Source organism: Meriones unguiculatus, chromosome 10, assembly GCF_030254825.1.
Source record: "Meriones unguiculatus strain TT.TT164.6M chromosome 10, Bangor_MerUng_6.1, whole genome shotgun sequence".
NCBI lineage: Eukaryota > Metazoa > Chordata > Mammalia > Rodentia > Muridae > Meriones > Meriones unguiculatus.
Window position 1 is genome coordinate 72,883,099 of NC_083358.1, and position 20,830 is coordinate 72,903,928.

At 42.0% G+C, this 20,830-nt stretch overlaps 1 protein-coding gene across 3 annotated transcripts in view; it reads right to left on the bottom strand.

Annotated features, from left to right (window-relative positions):
• The window catches only part of Ppa2 (inorganic pyrophosphatase 2), a 67,704-nt gene that overhangs the window by 27,059 nt on the left and 19,815 nt on the right, over positions 1-20,830 (bottom strand). For all 3 annotated transcript variants that reach the window (XM_060392671.1, XM_060392672.1, XM_060392670.1), the window contains 2 exons: positions 17,705-17,791; positions 494-620 (listed from right to left, as the gene is read on the bottom strand). In XM_060392671.1, the coding sequence (XP_060248654.1) occupies positions 494-620; positions 17,705-17,791 (214 nt within the window). The remainder of the gene's footprint in view (positions 1-493; positions 621-17,704; positions 17,792-20,830) is intronic.

Here is a 20,830-nt window from a genome sequence, read left to right on the forward strand (position 1 = left end):
AAAATATTAAAAAAAGAAACAGAGAAGAATTGGGAAATGTTTAGAAAGTCCCTGTCTTTCTAAGTGCTAAGTCCAGTCAATAAAGAAAATATACAAATTAAGAACTAGCCATATAAATACACTGCTTATAGAACAAAAGCAGCTACTCAAAAGAACAAAGGATGAGGAAGTGATGAGATAGGAAGATGGAAGGAAAGGAAGGGTCAAGGAAGGGAAAAGCAGTAGACAGAAACATGCAAAACAAATTTCTGTGTATCCCATACAGAGGCTCATTTGTCTGTCTCCAATTTTCTTTTTCTTTTTTCCTTCTAGCAATACAACACAACTCATACAAAAAATGTATTAGACTAACCTCTGTGGTATGGAGAAAAAGTTTTAAAACTCTGTTTAACATCTAAATATACAAATTGTGTTTTACATGTGTCCCTTTTCAGTTCTATGAATCCCACGACACGCTGACTTACTTCTTTTTTCTGGAAAGGCCCAGACTTACCGTTAAGTTTTTCAGCGTCAGGATCATTCACATTGATAGCAATTATTTTCCAATCTGTTTCACCCTGATCGATAAGTGCCAAAATCCCAAGGATCTTCACACGAACCACATCTCCACAGGAAAGAACCTTCACAGAGAAAAGATCCTGTTATTTGCAAGGCTTGGGAGGGTTTAACCATAAAACCACACTCACTTGACGGAAATATAACTGTTCTAATAAATATAAACCATGTGGAAATGGTCAAAAAGCCTCCCATGAGCACTTTCCAGGAATGAGTATTTCAAAACTTCTACTTCCGCCCATGAAAGAATTGCTAATTAAATAGGCAAAACGAACAAATAAACAAACAAAAACCCCTTTATATCCTTCCAGAGACCCAGACAATAAGAACAGGTAGTGGACCATGTCTCCAGAGGAAAGCTGCCCAAGCAGGCGGGCCCTGCCACTGCCCAGGCTTTCTGTTCAACATCTGTGGAGCACAGGCCACAGAAGGGGAAGCCAGCAGGTGTCCTCGGACCCCCACATCTGTTCCATGGCATGGCTGCACACACATGCAGTGCACACACATACACACTAAGTCAATAAGTAAAGAAATGTGAGAAATTTTGAGGAGGAGGAGGAAAAGGAGAAGGAAAAGCACCAGTATCAGCAGGGAGGGTGAAGCAGCTACATTAATTTGTGTGTAATCGATTGGCGAAAAGATTTTACTCCAGAAATACAGTGTAAAAGAGGCTGAAAGTGAGATCAAACCAGTCCTCAAAAAGGTTACTTCAGACTGGCCCCAACAAGTGTTGTATTTATATGCCTAAAAGCAACTTAAAAAAAAAAAAAGATTGTCTTAAGAAGGCAACAAATGACAATGAAACAATTGTTAATGCTAGACAGGGACAAAACAGGTTTCAAAAGATGTTTGGAAGTGAGTTAAGGATAAACTAAGTAAGAAGCTGAGCTAGGGAAATGGGTCAGTAGCATGATACTCGCTGTATAATCATGAGGACTTGAATTCAATTTCCTGGACTCTTTGTAGTGCCTGTGACCCCAGTGCTCAGAACCCGAAGCTGGGGAACCCTGAGTTTCTTTGTTTGTCCCTGAGAAGTGTCTCAAAGAACAAAGTAGATGGCACCTGAGGAGGAATGACACCAGAGGCTGACCCTGGCACATGCCCTCTCCCATGTACACACACATGCATACACATAGGTACATATATACAGTATATCAGAAATTGAGCCTGTTTCTCCACTGCTTGAAAAAGTGATTTCAGTGCTCTTGGATTGCCAAGACCCGAATTCTTTCTAAATTCTGTTATTCTTAAAGCTTTAACTGGCAACACAATTCTTCTGTAAGCTTATGCTCAGAACAAGTTTCCTCTTAATTCCAAATGGAGCTTTCCATTCAAAAAATAAGATGTGCAAAACCAAGTCATTTATGTGCCCTCAAAGTTTTTGTTCAGAGAAAGAAAAAACATTTGCAAAATGACCTTCAAGTCTTAGCCTGTGCATACATGAAATGATTATCACACAGCAGGTTGAAGGGTGACCGTAGGAGCGACACTGAAGCTCTTTAATCACGCTGAGGTCTCTCGTAGCTGGTCTATTATCTATTAAACACCTGGCACTATATGAGGCCCTGAGAGAGAAAGTAAAAAATCCAGGTGGGAGGCAGCCAGGAGGGAGAAAGAGAAAAAAAAGAGCAAGCAAAGAGTCTCTGTTCATAAAGATTTACTACCTTGTCTGGGACACTTAGATACTTTGGGCCAAGACAGAAAAAACCTCCAAAAACTTGCGATGGACTCCACTATCGCAAGCCTCAACAAATGGAAGAACATGGCCCAACCTGCAATTTTACAGCACAGGGATAGAATGGGTACAGATGTACTGCAGTCTTCCCATGTGCCAGTCCTGGAGGCAGAATCCTGCAGAAGCCAGACGGCCCCTAAATCACATGTCGGGGATTTAATCCTATTCTAAAGATTTCCAGCCATGGAAGTTAGCTTTACTGTGAAACAATTCCACGTAAAACCTGTCACAAAAATGTCTACTTCTCAGGGTGGCAGCTGAGGCGTACATGAGCCAGAGTGTGATGCCTTTGGGTCGTTTTCAGGTGGTAATTTTTCTCTAATCATCAACATGAAAGTTTGGCTGCCTAAAGGAAATCATAATTTATTTCCCCCTCCTATTCACAGTAAATAAAGATGTTAGGGAGGATGCAGAATCCTGGTAAGAGAACAAACAAAAAACTTGCCATTAAGTATCTCCAAGAGACAAGGATCTAAGTGGTATCTGATGTTGCTTCCCACGATGCTCTAATTCTACAAAGAGCATGTATCTCCCATCCTTGGTATCCTTAAGGAAAGACCAAAAATCTCCGATTTAACCTCCTTTCTTCATAAGAAGGCCATCTTCAGTATTCTTGTTTACTATAGGTCACAAACCCTAAGTTTCTTCCATTCCAACATTAGATTCCCAACTAAGCGTGTGGAAAGCTTCCAGGATGCCCAGGAGACTCTTGTTTCTAGGCATGGGCAAAGGGAGACAGGAGCTTAACTGCAGGCCCTGCAGATCTAATCTTGCCTGTTTGATCTGCTCTGCTGCTTTCTTCAGATGCCTGCAGGAATTAAGAGAATAAGAGAATCCCAGTCTGTGGGGGAAATTTAAGAGCAACTTGCCCTTTTATAGTTTGGGTGTCAAATGTCTGATGTATGGAATGCTGGCTCTTCCCACCCCGCCCTCACCATGCTTCTTCCCCAGCTGTAAATCAGCAAGTGTTGCAAGTACTTATAATCAGGTTTGGTCTGTTGTTTCTTAAATTCTTGATCCTCAAGTCCAAAAGGAAGACTGTACAGATACTTAAAAAAGATGCGGGTGATATTTAGAACTTGGAGCATGTGTGCTGTCAAACCTGATGCACTTCACAGACTTTGCAGCTGGTAGGTAAGGCTGATATTTCAGGCTGGGTCAGGTAGATAGTGTTCACTGGTGGTGGTTCTCCATTCTTAAGAGGGTGTGGACAAAGAAGATTTGGAGAACAGAAACAGGCAGAAGCATCTATGAAAGAAGCAATTACAGTATGTAAAGTACAAATCCTTGAGGACAAGGCTTCAGGAGGGCATGGTACTCGAGACCAAAGGAATTGTTAAGGTCTTCATAAAACAGAACATCTTGCATTTGAAATTATTGTGCAATTGTCAATGAAAAGCTGGCTGAGTCGGAGACCTCACAGATAAACTGGCCAAGCGGCTCTCAGCCCGAAGCAGTTTTGACCTCTAGAAGATACTGGCTGTCTAGAGGCATTTTTGGCCTACTAGCATCTCAGCGGAAGAGGTGGGGGATGTTCCAAGATACACTGTTCTGACAAAGAGTTAGCTACCTCAAACGTCAGCCACGCTACAGAACCAGGCAACAGGGAAGGCCTTGAGAACTTGCTTTCTCAATTATTTCGTTTTCTTATTTATAAGACGTATTTTCCAAAAGCATAACAACCAGTGAGTCTGTTTTGTAGACATTAAGGATAGCAGGAGGCAAGTTCAGACAACTGTCAAGATTCATCAGATGAAATAGGCTTTGATCTCAGAAGAACAGAGAGAGGGAGGGAGCCTTATTTCAGACAAACCAGTCTTGACTGTGATACCTTCAGAGCAGAGGGGGGAATTAAAGCCCCAAATTGCAAAGGATGCTTAGGAACAAATGGTAAAATCCTTAGGAAGCCACTATACTCCAGTTTAAACCAATTCAACAAATTTATGCTGACTGTATGTATAGTTTTCTCATAGAAACCAAATGAATAATACATGATCTCGTAAGAATTCACAGTGTTAAACATTTCTATGTCTGTGGCCCTCAGTCTACTATCAACCGACAGAATCCTGTTTTGTTCCCTCAAAGACTTCCCACCGCCATTTTTCTTCCAGCTCACTTATGGACACTTCTCAGTCACTGCTTTGTGCAAAGGTGACTGCATTTACTTCTCACTTAGTACATTCCGCCCCGGCTCACGCTCACTAAAGGAATCAATGGCTCTAGTTGCCGGAGGGCATCTTCTTTCCCCAGCTGGACTGTTACTCTACCCTTCCAAGGAAATGAATGAATGCAGCAAATGCTGTGGCCACATCTGTCGGAACACCAGAGTTCAGTACGTAGAGATTATGGAGCAGGAGCTTAAGTTTGTCTCGTGGTTTCAGGTAAAACCTGACTAAGCTGTCGTGGGGAAATTCCCAAAAGGCAAAATCTTCAGTCATAAATGTTAGGCTGAACTTGTCCTCCACGATCCTAGGAGATGATTTGAGGTAAAATTATTTCACACAGTGTTTTAGGTTTTAGCGTCTCAACAGTAAAGGGAGGATCGTATCTTCTAGTTCCCCACACCGCTGAAGAGTTGAGGACAAAGATGTATGAGCTCAAGGCCAGGCCTTTCACAGGTAGTATTTCCCCTTCTGGTATCTACATGGATTATTAAAATATGCCCACCAAGGGCAATTCTCCGGAGCCTGGAATAGACAAATATAAGAGGAGCCTATAAAGCTAAGCGTCATGCCGATTCAGTCCTAAGAAGGCAGACTGAGCAGGCCCAGCTGGTACCACAGAGTAATGGAGAGCAGCACGGTGTGAAGCATATCACTTTGCGAGTCAGGTTTTCCACTGTTGTGTGGTAAGTTAGTGCAGCTTGAAGGCTTACACAGTGTGAAGTGTCCATGCCTGGCAGGCATGGATTTAAAGAGTAGGCAAGCCCACAATATTGAAAGTTCTGGACTAAACTAGCCAGATATAATAATAACTAGTTAATTAGTGAATATAATATACATCTTCAGTGATTATACATTACACACTTACTATATACTACACTGTATGTAAAATGTAAAAAATCCTTCAGTAATAATTATACATATATTAAAAGCCATATATTAATAATCTCTAATTTTATGGTGCATACTGACTGACTTGGAAACCTCTATTTTAAAACCCACAGCCAGGTGGCTGTCGTGGTGTACACCTTTAATCCCAGCACTTGGAGTCAGAGGCAGACAGATCTCTGTGAGTTCGAGGCCAGCTTGGTCTACAAAGTGAGTCAGGACAGCCAAGACTACACAGAGAAACCCTGTCTCAAAAAAAAAAAAAAAAAAAAAAGCTAGTTCTAGGACAGCCAAGGCTACACAAAGAAACTCTTTCTGGAAACAAACAAAACACACACAAAGCACACACTGAATTTTCTTGAGTTATTCTTGGCTTACAGATGAGTGTGACTATGTCATGTCAATTTATCAGCTACAAATGCTGCTAACATTTCTTCTAGCTACAACCTCACTAATTACTTGTTCAATGACACATTTACATGGGTGAAAATAAGATGTCTTTGTTTAATATTTTTACTAATACTAGGTTTACACAACTGAATATTTTGGATTAAGTATGACTGATAACAACCCAAGAATAAAATATTTTTTCAATACATAGTATTTCCAGCAATGAAATGTTACTTAACTTAGCAATCTTTACTTGCTATGAAATAAGATATGGGCAGGAAGCCAAAGAGCCTAGCATAAAATCTGGGCACAGGAGGTATTCATTAAAATGTTATAGTTCTTTTTTTCCTTGTAGCCTATTTAATTTTATAGATATCTCTTATTCCTCTTACAAGAAAATATTAAAGAAAAAAAAAGTTTAGAAAATTACACCTTAAATTTGACCAAAAAAAAAAAAGAAAAAAAAAAAAAAGCCACAATTGGTTCACATTTTTGTTGAATTCATGTGCCAGGCAAGAATACCAGTAACTTTCTGGGTGGGGATTGAACATTTTAGCCAGAGTCCTCCCTCTTGATTAGCTTCTTTAGGTGTACAGATTTTAGTAGGTTTATCCTACATTGTATGTCTATATGAGTGAGTATATACCCTGTGTGTCTTTCTGCTTCTGATCACTCAGGATGATCTTTCCAGTTCCCATCATTTACCTGCAAATTTCATGATTTCCTTGTTTTTTATTGCTGAGTAATATTCCATTGTGTAGATGTACCACAATTTCTGCATCGAAGTGAATAAAGTGTAATTAATAAAAAATTTTTTAAAAATGTAGTAAAAAAAAATTACCAGTAACATACACATGAATTGTAACAAATCTGAGTAAAAAAATCAGAATTTCAAGGCAGAATGGGGATCGCTCAGCTCGCAAAAGGAGTGCCAATGAAGTAGGGAACAAGAAGAGCTAAGGGGTGAGGGCAATGTGACTGAGGAGAACGCTGAAGGGAGAAAACGAAAACGACAAGAAAGTAAAAAGTCAGGAAGTGAAGAAGCAACAAGTGACAGGAAAGTGTAAGAGGTGATGAAGAGGGGGAATCAGAGTGATGGACATTAAAAACAGGAGGGGAGAAACAAACAAACAAAAAACATATATACTAAGTAAACAGAGATTAATACTACCGGAAGATGTTAACCTAAGTTTCCAACCACTGAGTTCAACTAAGTCAGAAGAACCTAACAACCAACAGATTCCAGTAGGCGTTCTTTATATGGAGCATATGCTCCAGGCCGGGCACTGAGGCCAGCACTGGCGACTGATGCCTGAGTGTAGAGGCTGTGCAGGGACACGCAGGGACACGGCAAAGAGCAGCACGTGCTGCCTGTGGACTGACCGAGCAGGTATGTTTTATCTGAACCATGAAAAGAGACAATGGCAAGTGCAGTCTCTCTCCACGAAGAGAAGGTCTTGAAGGAGTGGCTGCTCATGAGAGAAGCAGATGCATTCCAGCTGGTGGGTGGCGGGCAACAAAGAATGCCACGAAAGGAGGTAGGAGCAGGTACCAAGAAGAGAAAGGCATGAGAGTTTGGCGTGATAACGATTCAGCGAGGGGGCTGGTTGGAAGAAGGAATGTGTCAAGGGAGGTTCACAGCAAACTAGACGAAACTAGCAGCAGCAAGAAGCAGAAGAGTTAGTTTTGAAAGTATCGTTAACTGAGTGAAGAGAACCCCTCGGGGGAAGGATGTGGAGATGTGAAAGGAAAGGGTCTAGTCGACTTCAGGTAGCGTTTAGTCTCTTTTCATTTACTGTACCTCTGCCTGTTCTCCTCTTGGTATCCCCCACCCCCGCCAATGGAAAATACTGAGAGCTGTAAATTAAAAAGGAAAAGGTGGGGAGGCGGAGCCAAGATGGCGACCAACACGCAGTTTCTAAGCTGCTGAAGAGCTGAACGCCTGAGTTGGTGAGTGGAAGGACCTCTGAACCCAGGAAAATGATGGTGAGGCTTTCTAAACAACAGGGAACATCGCATGAGATGAGAACTTTGGTCTTGGGTCACCCGTGGACTTGTTTGGGGAAGGAGAGAAACCATCCTTTGATCTCCTGGCACTTCCTTTTCTCAGACCTCCCTCCTCCTTGGCACTGCCAGTTCACGAGATTCTCAGCTCAGAGCTCACTGCCTGGGGTCTGTAGCGGCTGAGGCAGAGCTCCTAGCCCCCTAGCAGCAACTGCCAGCGTACCAGTCTTGGAGTCCCAGATCCGAGGCACCATCCTCCCTGGGTCCCAGGTCTGCTAGCCACCATACTGGCTCCACAGGGTCTCTCAGCCATTGACTGTATGGCTCACCCAAACCCTCAGTGACAGATAATACGCTTTATACCCACCAAAGCCCAGCAGACCTGCCATACAAGCTAGGCACACCAGGCGCTGGGCCTCCTAAGCCTGGAGAGCACTGTGGAGGGCCCCTAGGACTTCCCAGAAGGCATCTGGACCGGCACCCCAATCTCCAGCTGCAGCTAGACTTCCTAACCTGGCGGCTGCAGTAGCACTGGGCTGACAGAGCACGTCAGTCCTCCTGCATAAGACCAAACAGGACCAAACCAGAGAACAGAAAGCCCTTATACCCTGATCCCTGCCAATGTGACCTGCTTGAGAGTGAGTGCGCCCTTGAGTGTCTGCAGAGCCCCAGATCCCGGGTCCTTCTAAACTAGAAGCCAGGCAGACCCCTCCCACCCACATACCCACTGTGGGAAACAGAGGGTCACTTGGGACACTGAAGCCCCTGCTCTGCCAGTGCACCTGAGGAGTTAAGGCAGATAATGCTGGAAATTGCACCATGACCATCACCAGTACCTGCTACATATACTGTAGTGCATGCACAAATAACCCCCACACACTCAAGGATTCAACATTCTCTATCACTCTGTCCCTCGAGGCACACTTCCACGCACACTTCCACACACACACAAATACACACACGTCTGCATTTGCCCTTTTGCGCCCGCGTACTTTCCTCCCACAGGTCAGCTAGTGCACCGACGCACACACTGAGGCCACGGGACCTCTCTCAGTTTCCTGAAGAACTCTCCAGATGCCAGACAGAGACAGCACCAGTCTGAACTGCAGAATCCAGAAACAAACAGGGAAGGTTTCAGATAAGCCAATGGCCAGGGGTAGGTGAAAGAACACATACAACATAAATCAGGACATCATGACTTCACCAGCAACCCCCAAAATCGATGGATACTCCAATTCATCAGAAGCACAGGAAAGTGACTTTAAAGCTATGTTTACCCAATTACTTGAGGCTCATAAAGAGGAAACAAACAATTCTCTCAGAGCAATAGCGATACAAATTCAGACAGTTAAAGAGGAAATGAACAAATCTATCAAAGATTTGGCCAGTCAATTGGAGGCAAAGAAAGAGGAAATGGACAAAATTCTTAAAGAAACACAGGCAAATATAGCCAAAAAAATAGAGGCACAAGTAGAGGTACAATTTCAAACAGATGAAGGAAATGGTGCAAGGCATGAAAACCGAATTAGAATCAATAAAGAAAACACAAACAGAAAACCCTTGAGCTGGAGAACTTAGAGAAAAGATCAGGTACTACAAAGGCAAGCATCACCAACAGAATACAAGAGATGGAAGGGAGAATCTCAGATGCCAAAGATACACTTTTAGAAATTGATACATCTCTCAAAGAAAAAATAAAATCAAAAAAGTTCCAAACACAAAACATCCAAGAAATCAAGGACATCATGAAAAGACAAAATCTAAGAATAATAGGAATCGATGAAAAAGAAGACTCCAGGCTCCAAGGTCCAGAAAATATTTTCAAGAAAATCATAGAAGAAATTTTTCCCAACTTAAAGAGATGTCCATAAATATACAAGAGGCCTACAGAACACTAAATAGACTACAGACCAGAAAAGAAACACATCATGTCACATCATAGTCAAAACACTAAATCTACAAAACAAAGAAAAGATATTAAAAGCAGCAAGGGAAAAAGGGCAAGTCACATATAAAGGTAGACCTATCAGATTCACCCCGGACTTCTCATTAGAAACTATGAAAGCCAGAAGGGCCTGGGCATGTGTCATGCAGACTCTAAGAGACCACAGATGCCAACCCAGACTACTATACCCTGCAAAGCTTTCAGTCAACATAGATGGAAAAAACAAAACATTCCATGACAAAACTAAATTTATGCAATATCTACACAACAAACCAGCCCTACAGAAGATACTAGAAGGAAAACTCCAATCCAATGAAAACAACTTCACCCAAGAAAACATAGCATATGGATAATATCCCAACAAAAATTAAAAGAAAACAAGCAATGGAACACAGTAAGACCACCAACTCCACAATAAAAGGAACTAATGTTCATTGGTCACTATTATCTATCAACATCAATAGACTCAACTCTCCAACAAAAAGACACAGACTAACAGAATGGATGTGGACACAGGATCCAACATTCTGCTACATCCAAGACATGCACCTCTGCAACAAAGATAAACACTACCTCAGAGTAAAGGGCTGGAAAAATGTCTTTCAAGCAAACGGATCCAAAAAACAAACTGGGATAGCTATCCTAATATCTAATAAAATAGACTTTCAACCAAAATTAATCAAAAAAGATGCGGAGGGACACTACATTCTCATCAAAGGAAAAATCCACCAAGAGGACATCACAATTCTGAACATCTATGCCCCAAATACAAGAGTGCCTACATTTATAAAGGAAACATTATTAAAACTTAAATCACACATCGATCCCAATACCTTAACAGTGGGAGACTTCAACACCCCACTCTCACCAAGGGAAAGATCATTTAGACAGAAGATTAATAGGGAAATAAAGGCACTTACAGAGGTCCTAAATCAAATGGACCTAATAGATGTCTACAGAACTTTTTCACTTAAATTCAAAAGAGTATATACCTTCTTTTCAGCACCTCATGGAACCTTCCCCAAAAAAGACCATATAGTTGGTCAAAAAGCAAGCCTCAACAGATACAAGAAGATTGAAATAATCCCATGTATTCTATCTAACCACCACGGACTAAAGCTGGACATCAACAACAATGGAATTAGAAAAAAGCCTACAAACACATGGAAAATTTATGGGACACAATGAAAGCAGTGCTCAGAGGAAAATTCATAGCACTATGTGCCTTCAAGAAGAAATTTGTGACATCTCATACAAGCAACATAATGGCCCAACTGAAAGCCCTAGAAAAAAAAAAAGAAGCAAATACACCCAAGAGGAGCAGACAGCTGGAAATACTCAAACTCAGGGCAGAAATCAATCAACTAGAAACAAATAAAACTATTCAAAGAATCCAGGAAACCAAGAGCTGGTTCTCTGAGAAAAATCAACAAGATAGACAAACCTTTAGCCAAACTAACTAAAAGGCAGAGAGAAACTATCCAAATCAGCAAATTCAGAAATGAAAAGGGGGACATAACTACAGACACCAAGGAAATCCAAACAATCATTAGGTCGTACTACAAAAGTCTATATGCCACAAAATTTGAAAATCTAAAAGAAATGGACAATTTTCTTGATAGATTCCATCTACCAAATTAAGTCTGAATCAGGTAGAAAGATTGAATAGTCCTATATCCCCCAAGGAAATAGAAGCAGTCATCAACAATCTCCCTTCCAAAAAAAGCCCTGGGCCAGATGGATTCAGTACAGAATTCTACCAGACCTTCAAAGAAGTGCTAACTCCAATTCTCTCCAAACTATTCCACAAAATAGAAACAGAAGGAACATTAACAAACTCATTCTATGAAGCCACAGTCACCTTGATATCTAAACCACACAAAGACTCAATAAAAAAAGAGAACTTCAGACCTATCTATCTTATGAACATTGATGCAAAAATACTCAATAAAATACCTGCAAACTGAATCCAAGAACACATCAAAGACATCATCCGTCATGACCAAGTAGGCTTCATCTCAGGCATGCAAGGGTGGTTCAACACATGGAAATCCATTAATGTAATCCACCACATAAACAAATTGAAGGAGAAAAACCACATGATCATCTCCTTAGATGCCGAAAAAGCATATGACATTGTCCAACACCCATTCATGTTTAAAGTCTTACAGAGACTGGGATATACGGCACATACCTAACCATAGTAAAGGTAATATACAGCAAGCCTATAGCCAACAACAAACTCAATGGAGAGAAACTTAAATCAATCCCACTGAAATCAGGGACAAGAGAAGGCTGCCCATTCTCTCTGTATCTCTTCAACATAGTACTTGAAGTCCTAGCTGGAGCAATAAGACAACTAAAGGAGATCGAGGGGATACAAATCGGAAAGGAAGAGGTTCAAAGTGTCACTATCTGCAGATATGATAGTATACATGAGCGACCCCAAAATTTCAACCAGAGAACTCCTTTAGCTGATAAACACCTTCAGCAAAGTGGCAGGATACAAAAATCAACTCAAAAAAAAAAAAAATCAGAAGCCCTCCTGTATACCAAAGACAAAAGGGCAGAGAAAGAAATCAAGAAAACAACACCCTTCACAATAGACACTAATAACATAAAGTACCTTGGGGTGACTCTAAACAAGCAAGTGAAAGACCTGTTTGAGAAAAACTTCAAGTCTCTGAAGAAAGAAACTGAAGAAGATATCAGAAGATGGAAAGATCTCCTGTGCTCATGGATTGGTAGGATTAACATCATGAAAATGGCCATCCTGCCAAAAGCAATCTACAGATGCAATTAAATTCCCATCAAAATACCAAGTCAATTATTTGCAGACCTTGAAAGAAAGATTCTCAGCTTCATATGGAGAAACAAAAAACCCAGAATCTCCAAAACGATCCTGTACAACAACAGATCATCTGGAGGTATCTCTATCCCTGATCTCAAGCTGTACTACAGAGCAATAGTAATAAAAACTGCATGGTATTGGCACAGAAACAGAAAGAAGGATCAATGGAACTGAATAGAAGACCCAAAAATAAACCCACACACTTATGAATACTTGATTTTTGACAGAGAAGCCAAAACCATTCAATGGAAAAAAGACAGCATCTTCAACAAATAGTGCTGGTCCAACTAGATATCTACATGCAGAAAAATGAAAATAGAACCATATTTATCACCTTGCACAAAACTAAAGTCCAAGTGGATCAAAGACCTCAACATAAAACCAGATACTCTAAACCTGTTAGAAAAAAAAGTAGGGAAGCGCCTAGAACTCATTGGCACAGGAGACAACTTCCTGAACAGAACAATAGCATAGGCTCTAAGCAACAATCAATAAATGGGATCTCATGAAACTGAAAAGCTTCTGTAAAGCAAAGGACACTGTCATCAGAACAAAACAACAGCCTACAGACTGGGAAAGGATCTTCACCAACCCTATATCTGACAGAAGGCTGATATCCAGAATATATAAAGAACTAAAGAAGTTAAAAAGCAATAAATCAAGCAATCCAATTAAAAAATGGATTGGAGCTAAACAGAGAATTCTCTGTAGAGGAATACAGAATAGCAGTGAAACACTTAAAGAGATGCTCAACATCCTTAGCCATCAGGGAGATGCAAATCAAAATGACCCTGAGATTTCACCTTATACACATCAAAATGGCTAAAATCAAAAACTCAAGACACATGCTGGAGAGGTTGTGGAAAAAGAGGAACCATCCTCCACTGTTGGTGGGAATGTAAACTGGTACAACCACTTTGGAAATCAATGTAGCGTTTTCTCAGACAATTAGGAATAGTGCTTTCTCAAGACCCAGCTATACCACTCCTAGGCATATACCCAAAATTTGCTCAACCATGTTTGTAGCCGCTTTATTTGTAATAGTCAGAACCTGGAAACAACCCAGATGTCCATCAACGGAGGAATGGATACAGAAATTGTGGTACTTTTACACAATGGAATACTACTCAGCAATCAACAATGAGGAAATCATGAAATTTGCAGGCAAATGGTGGGATCTAGAAAAGATCATTCTGAGTGAGGTATCCCAGAAGGAGAAAGACACACATGGTATATACTCACTCATATAGACCTGTAAGATATGATAAACATAATGAAATCTATACACCTAAAGAAAGATAAACAAGAAAGACGACCCGGGGTAATATGATCAATCCTCACTTAGAAAGACAAATGGGATGGGCATTGGACATAGGAGAAAACAAGTAACAGGACAGAAGCCTACCGCAGAGGGCCTCTGAAAGACTCTACCTAGCAGTGTATCAAAGCAGATACTAAGATTCATAACCAAACCTTTGGCAGAGCGCAGGGAATTATATGAAATAAGGGGGAGTTAGTAGGACGTGGAGAGGACAGGAGCTCCAGAAAGACCAAATACATCTGGGCACAGGGGTCTTTTATGATACTGTTTCTCCAACCAAGGACCATGTATGGATATAACCTAGAACCTCTGCTTGGATGTAGTCCGTTGTAGGTCAGTAACCAATTGGTTTCCCATAGTAAGGGGAACAGGGACTGTTTTTGACAGGAACTCAATGGCAGGCTCTTTGACCTCTCCCCCTCCCCCCCCCCCCCCCCCGCTGCCAAGGGAGGAGCAGTCCTGCTAGGCCACAGAGGAGGACTTTGCAGCCAGTCCTGAAGATAAGATACCTGATAAAACAGGGTCAGATGAAAGGGGAGAAGGTCCTCCCCATTCAGTGGACTTGGAAAGGGGCAGGAAGGAGATGAAGGAGGGAGGGTGGGATTGGGAGGGAATGAGGGAGCAGGATACAGCTGGGATACAGAGTTAATAAAATGTAACTAATAGTAAAATTTAAAAAAAAAATTTAAAAAAAGGAAAAGGTGAATAACGCTTGGGACACAACTTGTAGGCCCAGGAGACAGATATTTGAGTACGGTTATCTGAATTTAAGGATATGAGCTGAAGTTGTCAATTTAAGAGCAAAACCTGGGGCCTTTGTGAGAAGGATGGGGGCTGACAAGGGCTCACCTCCCTGTTCCCCAGGACTGAGTGGGCAGAAGGAAATGAGCATGCAAAAGCCACCATGGAGAGCAAGCCAGAATGCTTGAAGGGAAAGCAAAGTATTGTGATATAGGGAACAACTGCCTGGGGCTCAAAGGAGGAAGAGGTAAGAGAGCAGTAAGGGAAATCCAAAAGCCCCACAGCAGCTACTGGTGACCCAGGTGAGGGCAGTTTGACTGAAATGAGGGTGGGAGGGAAGATAGACCAATTTCACAGGGGAGTGACAACTGAGAAAGAAGTAGGGGGAGGCAATGAAAGCTCTTCTTAGGGCTCTCTGTGTAAAGGGGAAGGGAAGCTACCTGTGAGAAGCTGAAGGTAAAACAGGGGTTGTTGGTATTGAAGAGGAAGGAGAAGAAAACACCATGTACAGGCAGGAAGTGTGGAATCTAGAGCACAGATACTGGGGGCAATGGCAGGCACCGGCTTATACAGCTCTGAGAGGAATGATGAGGGAGCTCAACTCTGCTCATGTCTACAGGAGCTTGAACTCAAAAGACTAGAGGCTCTCCTGGGAAGGCACACCAAAACAGGAAGAGCATAGAACAACAGCAAACTAGTAGCAAATACTGTAGAAACAGAGGAACAGAAGAAAGAGACAGAAGAGTCAATGAGCAGTACCAGCCCACAGGCCTGTGGACTTTCTAGCCACAGGAATTAGCAGCCTGGAAGCAGATGTGAAAAGAAAAAAAAAAAAAAAAAGTGGAGGAAAACATGGAGTTAGTCAATTGGCATGGAGCACGTCTCGCCCCTGGGGGCAATGGTCTCCTGAACCTACTCAGACCTCGAACACCACCACTGCTAGTTCTAGAACTGACGCAGGATGTTTCAACGAGGGGGTTAAGGCGTCTCATAATATTTCCTATAAGCCCACACCTGTTTGTCTATATCCCCCATTTTTATTCATTATTAGCCAGATAGAGCCAAGTAATTGTGGTAATGATACTTGCTTTTTTGCCCAATGCTGGAATGCTAGTAAATTTAGGTATGCCCTGGTTACTCGCATGCCTCACTGGGTGCCTGTGCCCATTGATGCCCCTCACGCTATGACTCTCTTCAGACAGAAAAGGGATCTTGGAACTACAGCCACCACTGTTACTACCATCTCATTGGCGGCTGTTGGAGCTACCACCGGGGCATTAGCCATGAGTCATACTGGGCAGACTGCTCAGACCCTGAATAATCATTTAGCCAATGTAGCTCATGCCTTAGTTGTACATAAAGGAATTAATGCTCAACTAAAAGGAAGCTTGATGGTGTTCAATCAGAGGATTGACCTCGTGCAGGAGCAAATTGATACCCTATGGCAAATCGCTCAACTTGGCTGTCAATGAAAGTATGCTGGACTTTGTGTCACTAGCATATAACATGAGAATTTTTCCTGTACTGCAAATCTGTCTAAACAATTATCTAGCTATATTTTAGGTAATTGGACTAGAGAATTCGATACTACGATGGAGCAGCTGAGAGTGGCCATTGTCACAGTAAATTCTACCAGAGTGGACGCAGGACTAGCCACAGGATTATCATCATGGATTGCTGCAGCCATGAATCATCTGAAGGAATGGGCGGGCATGGGAGCGTTAGCAGGCCTTCTGGTGTTGGTCTCCTTGGTTTGCCTGTGGTATATATGCAAGATTAGAGTCTCACAACAGTGTGATGCAGCCATGATCATTCAGGCCTTTACAGCCATTGAAGCAGGACATTCGCCCCAAGCATGGTTGGATACCATAAAAAGCTAAAATGTTACACTCAGGATGCGAGGCTAAGCACTGCACTCAGGGTCAGCCGCTTTGGACCCAGAGAAGAGCATGTCTGATTGCATGCGGGTTGATACCCCAGGTCCCGCCTCTGAGAAAAAGGTATTGGACGGGTCTGATGCTCTTTGGGTGGATGACACCTAAATGAACATCGGTACAAAGTCCCAATTTATTTCTAATATCAGAGATCAGACCTCTACTCTTGCCTGATGCATCTAAAACAAAAAGGGGGAACTGTAGAGAGCTGCGGAATGCTGTGCCTTAAAGATGGAGCTGGTTTCCGCCTTCCACCTTCCCGATGGTGAGTGCTCTCTGTCACGAACAATTCCACATTTGGCTAAGGCTGAGGATCTGGCTTGCTTCCATGTATGTGGACCTATCTGCATTGCCCACGTGGCACGCCTGGGTTGGCTACCCAGAGGCTATTTAAGCTGTGGGCTGGCTTTCCCCAGGGTCAGATGATTGTTCAAGGTTCCTGAATAAACTGCATTGAAAAAAAAAAAAAAAAAAAGAGGAGGGTCTTTTGTGTGTGTGTTTACTTGCAGGCATACATGTCAGAAGACAATCTCCAGTGTCATCCATTAGGCTTCTTTTTCCTTTTATTTAGCCCAGCTATTTGACCAGCAAGGTCCAGGTGTCAGCTTGTCTTTGCCTTCCCAGACGTGGCATTACAGGTGTGTGTCACTGTGCTTGCGTTTCTCCCTGGATTCTGGGGATCTGAGCTCAGGTGATCACACACTCTAGGCGAGCACTGTACCACTGAAGCCACTCCCCAGCTCCAGCGGTTGGTTTTCATCAGGACTGAAGTTTCTAGACAACGAAGAAGAATGTCAAGATCGGGCCTGGCAAACTTCCACTAAAGGCTCAGATGGCAAATATTTCAGGCCTGACAGTCCCGGTGACAAGTCCTCAGCGCGGCTGCCGGGATGGAAGAGCAGCCCCAGACGAGGCGCACACGAATACAGCTGTGTCCCGTACCTAATCAGAACCAGGTTGCGGCGGAAAGCAGCGGCGGCGGCTGGATTCCACCTGCTGTGGTTTACCAAGCCCAGACTTAGGAAAAGGAAGTGGAGATACACAAAGGGTCTGGGTGTCAGAGCAATGAATTGCTTAGACTTCTGAAGAGTGAAAAGAACTGGAGGCTTCCAAATGAAATCGTACGGCACGGTTAAACCAAAACACATGCGGGGACTAACACGGCCTACCACACAAACCTTTGAGCCTATTTCACAAACATCAAGGGGGTCGTCGTCTCCAACGAATTCTGTGTTCTTATCCTTCAGATGGGGGTCTTCCCAGGTCTAAAGAACAGAACAAAAGGAAACAGAAATGAGGCGGAAGCGCAGGTCAACACTCACTGCAGTGCACCCTAATCTTCCCACGTGATCGTGAAGTTCCTCCGGCTCTGAGCTGACACACCAGTGCACCCCCAAAGCATCGTGATAATAAAAACAGATTTGCCGCTCGGGCTGAAAATGCGGCTGGTCATTTCCAAAGATTCACCTTCTAAGCCCAGTCAGTGGCTGAACCCACGTTCACAAATCTCAGACTTTCAGCTGGAGCGATCCCACGGCTGGAGCCTGTCTCACCGGTGGCTCCTGACACTCGCTGCTCCACCTGACAGGTGGGGTCCTACAGAGCCGACGTCTGAAATGAACTTCCTATTGGTTAAACGCCTCCTGCTGCTAGGAATGGCCCCCCTCTCCAAACAAAGGACGAGGCATTATTTACTGTAGCAAAGAAAAACCTACCGTTGTCTCATTTCCTTCCCTTAACAGCTTCTCTACTTTGTCACGGAATTTCAAGATCTGACAAAATGATGCAAATAAGTCAACCTCTTCCAGTCTACTGGGAAGATGATGACCCTTTGGCTACAAAATATATGTTACAGTTTTGGAGATGAATAATGTAATGGGAATTTGCTCTCAAATTAAAATCTCTCCTAGGCATTATCTCTTCCCAGAAGCTTCATAACGGCTTGACTCTGAATCAAACTACAGAAATTGACTAAAATGATTTGCCTTAAACTGACATTAGAAGGGATGAGAAGCTGTCATCTCAAGATTCAGCCACTGCTATTACCCCGGCATTTACATTACCCAAATTTACTTTCTCTATTTTATGTAGGTAAAAATGTGTACTTACTTACAGGCAACACTGGAAAATATGCCAGTATTTTCCTTCCAGTCTAAACAATAATAACCCACTGATCCATACTTAAACAAAACAAAACGACAAAGAAATCAGGTTCAGCAAGTATTGTACTAATTCTATTAATACAAGAATGACAACCAATGTAATTGTTAACCCTTTGACAGATTGTGACAAACACACACACCTTGTGAGGAATACATTATTATCCACCACATTATACCAACAACTGAAATGGTTTACTGTGGTCTCAGTGACAGAGACAGGATTAGACTCCAGTGTGAATCAGAACTTACAATGCTCAAATTTCAGTAACAACAGCAAATTCTGCCTCCCACTTCCCTCTTTGCTGTGCCTTCCCTTACTCTCATCCTGACTGTTAGTGTTCATTCACAGTCTCCATGCATACTACAGCTCACAGATTCATAACATAACTTAGCCTATATAGAGCAACATCAACTTTAGAAAATTCTTTCCTTACACTGTTGATTCTGGTTGTGAGCCAAGCCATCTCTACAGCCCTCGTCCCTTATACTAAGACAAAACTGTCCTCTGATAACATGTATGCAAGATGGCTTTGGAGATTTTTTTTAAGACATGTTTTATGTGTGCAAATGTTTGCTCGCATGTGTATATTGTGTACCATATGTGTGCCTGGTGCCTGTGCAGGCCAAGAGGGAGCTGGATCCCCTGGAACTGCAATTAGGTTACTGTGAACCATCATACGGACACTGGGAAGTGAACCCGGTCTTCTGCAAGAGCAACAGTGCTCCTAACCACTGGGCCATCTCTCTAGCCCACTGGTGAATTTTTCTGTTTGTTGTTTGCCTGACTGAATTCACTCTCCCTACTCCACTCTCAATATTATCTATCAATTTAGTTCCTAATGTTGAGGATTAAAAATACAATGAAACATTCTTAAGCCATTCAATACTATTAATTTCAGGAACATTTCTTCATGATTTTCTGTACCAGCAAAAACAAAAAACAAACAAACAAAAACAAACAAATCCAAAACACAGATTGGTTCCTTTCCCACCTGTGCCTTTAATATTTTACATTTAAAGGTTTACTTTAAATTACAAAACGGTATACACTAAGTAACCCTGAAAACTGTAATTTCAACAGGTGAGGAAACCTTGAAATATATAAACTTTGAGGATGCCCTCTACTGGAAGCATAGTGTATAACAGGGCAGAGGAAACAACAACAAAACAAAACAACAAACAAACAAACAAAACTCAGACCAGTGAAGTATCAAAATGGGAACACTCAAACTCATCAGCTAAGTTAGAAAAAAGATAAACAGGCCAAGATGGGCTAAAGACATAAACAAGTAATCTGAGGGGAAAAAAAAGAAATATGAATGGTTTATGACTGTAACAAAAGTCATTGATCTGAGAAACACAACTTAAAACTGCAATTCAACACTATTTCAAAGAATTGAGATCTGTTTACCCAAAATAATAGGATACAGGTCACCTGGAGCCTTATATAATTCTGGTAAGACTATAAACTGTTATAATATGCATAAAATTTGAATATTCAGTAAACAGAATAAGTATATAACTCACAATTTGATTCATAAAGGCCTATCTAGTAGATAATCTAAAAATAAAAAAGTCTTAGTATGAAACCAAAACAATTTAAAAGAAAGCCATAAACAGCCTACTAAGATATGACTATAAATCTGTTAACACGAAATCAGAATACATTTTGACTTGCCCTAAAACAAACCCTAGCTCTGTACAGGAATTGGAGATCATTACTTTCCAGTCAATAGTAACCAATGTGCTTGTAATCACCATGCTCTGGCCCTCAGGCCTCTTTGAAAATCACTGAAGAAGAAAAGAGACAGCCGTACACATTGCTGAGCTGATATGACCGAGAACTAACTACAAGGCTTAGCCCTGCCCACAACACCTCCTATTACGATAGCCTTTCCGGGTAGGAGTCATCACCACACAGATGAATAAACAGCCTAGAGAGATCTGCTCTCCTGTCTCAGGCTCTGAATCCAATAAATAACACCACCCAATATTTGTGGTCTAAGACTCAAATTTATAGTGAAGTTTAACATAATAAACTCGTCAACACCATAGGCTTAACTGAAGGCTTAACTTTAAAGGGAGACTAAGCCATGAAAAAATAAACCAAGCAAAACAAACAAAAAACTCAGACAAGTGAAG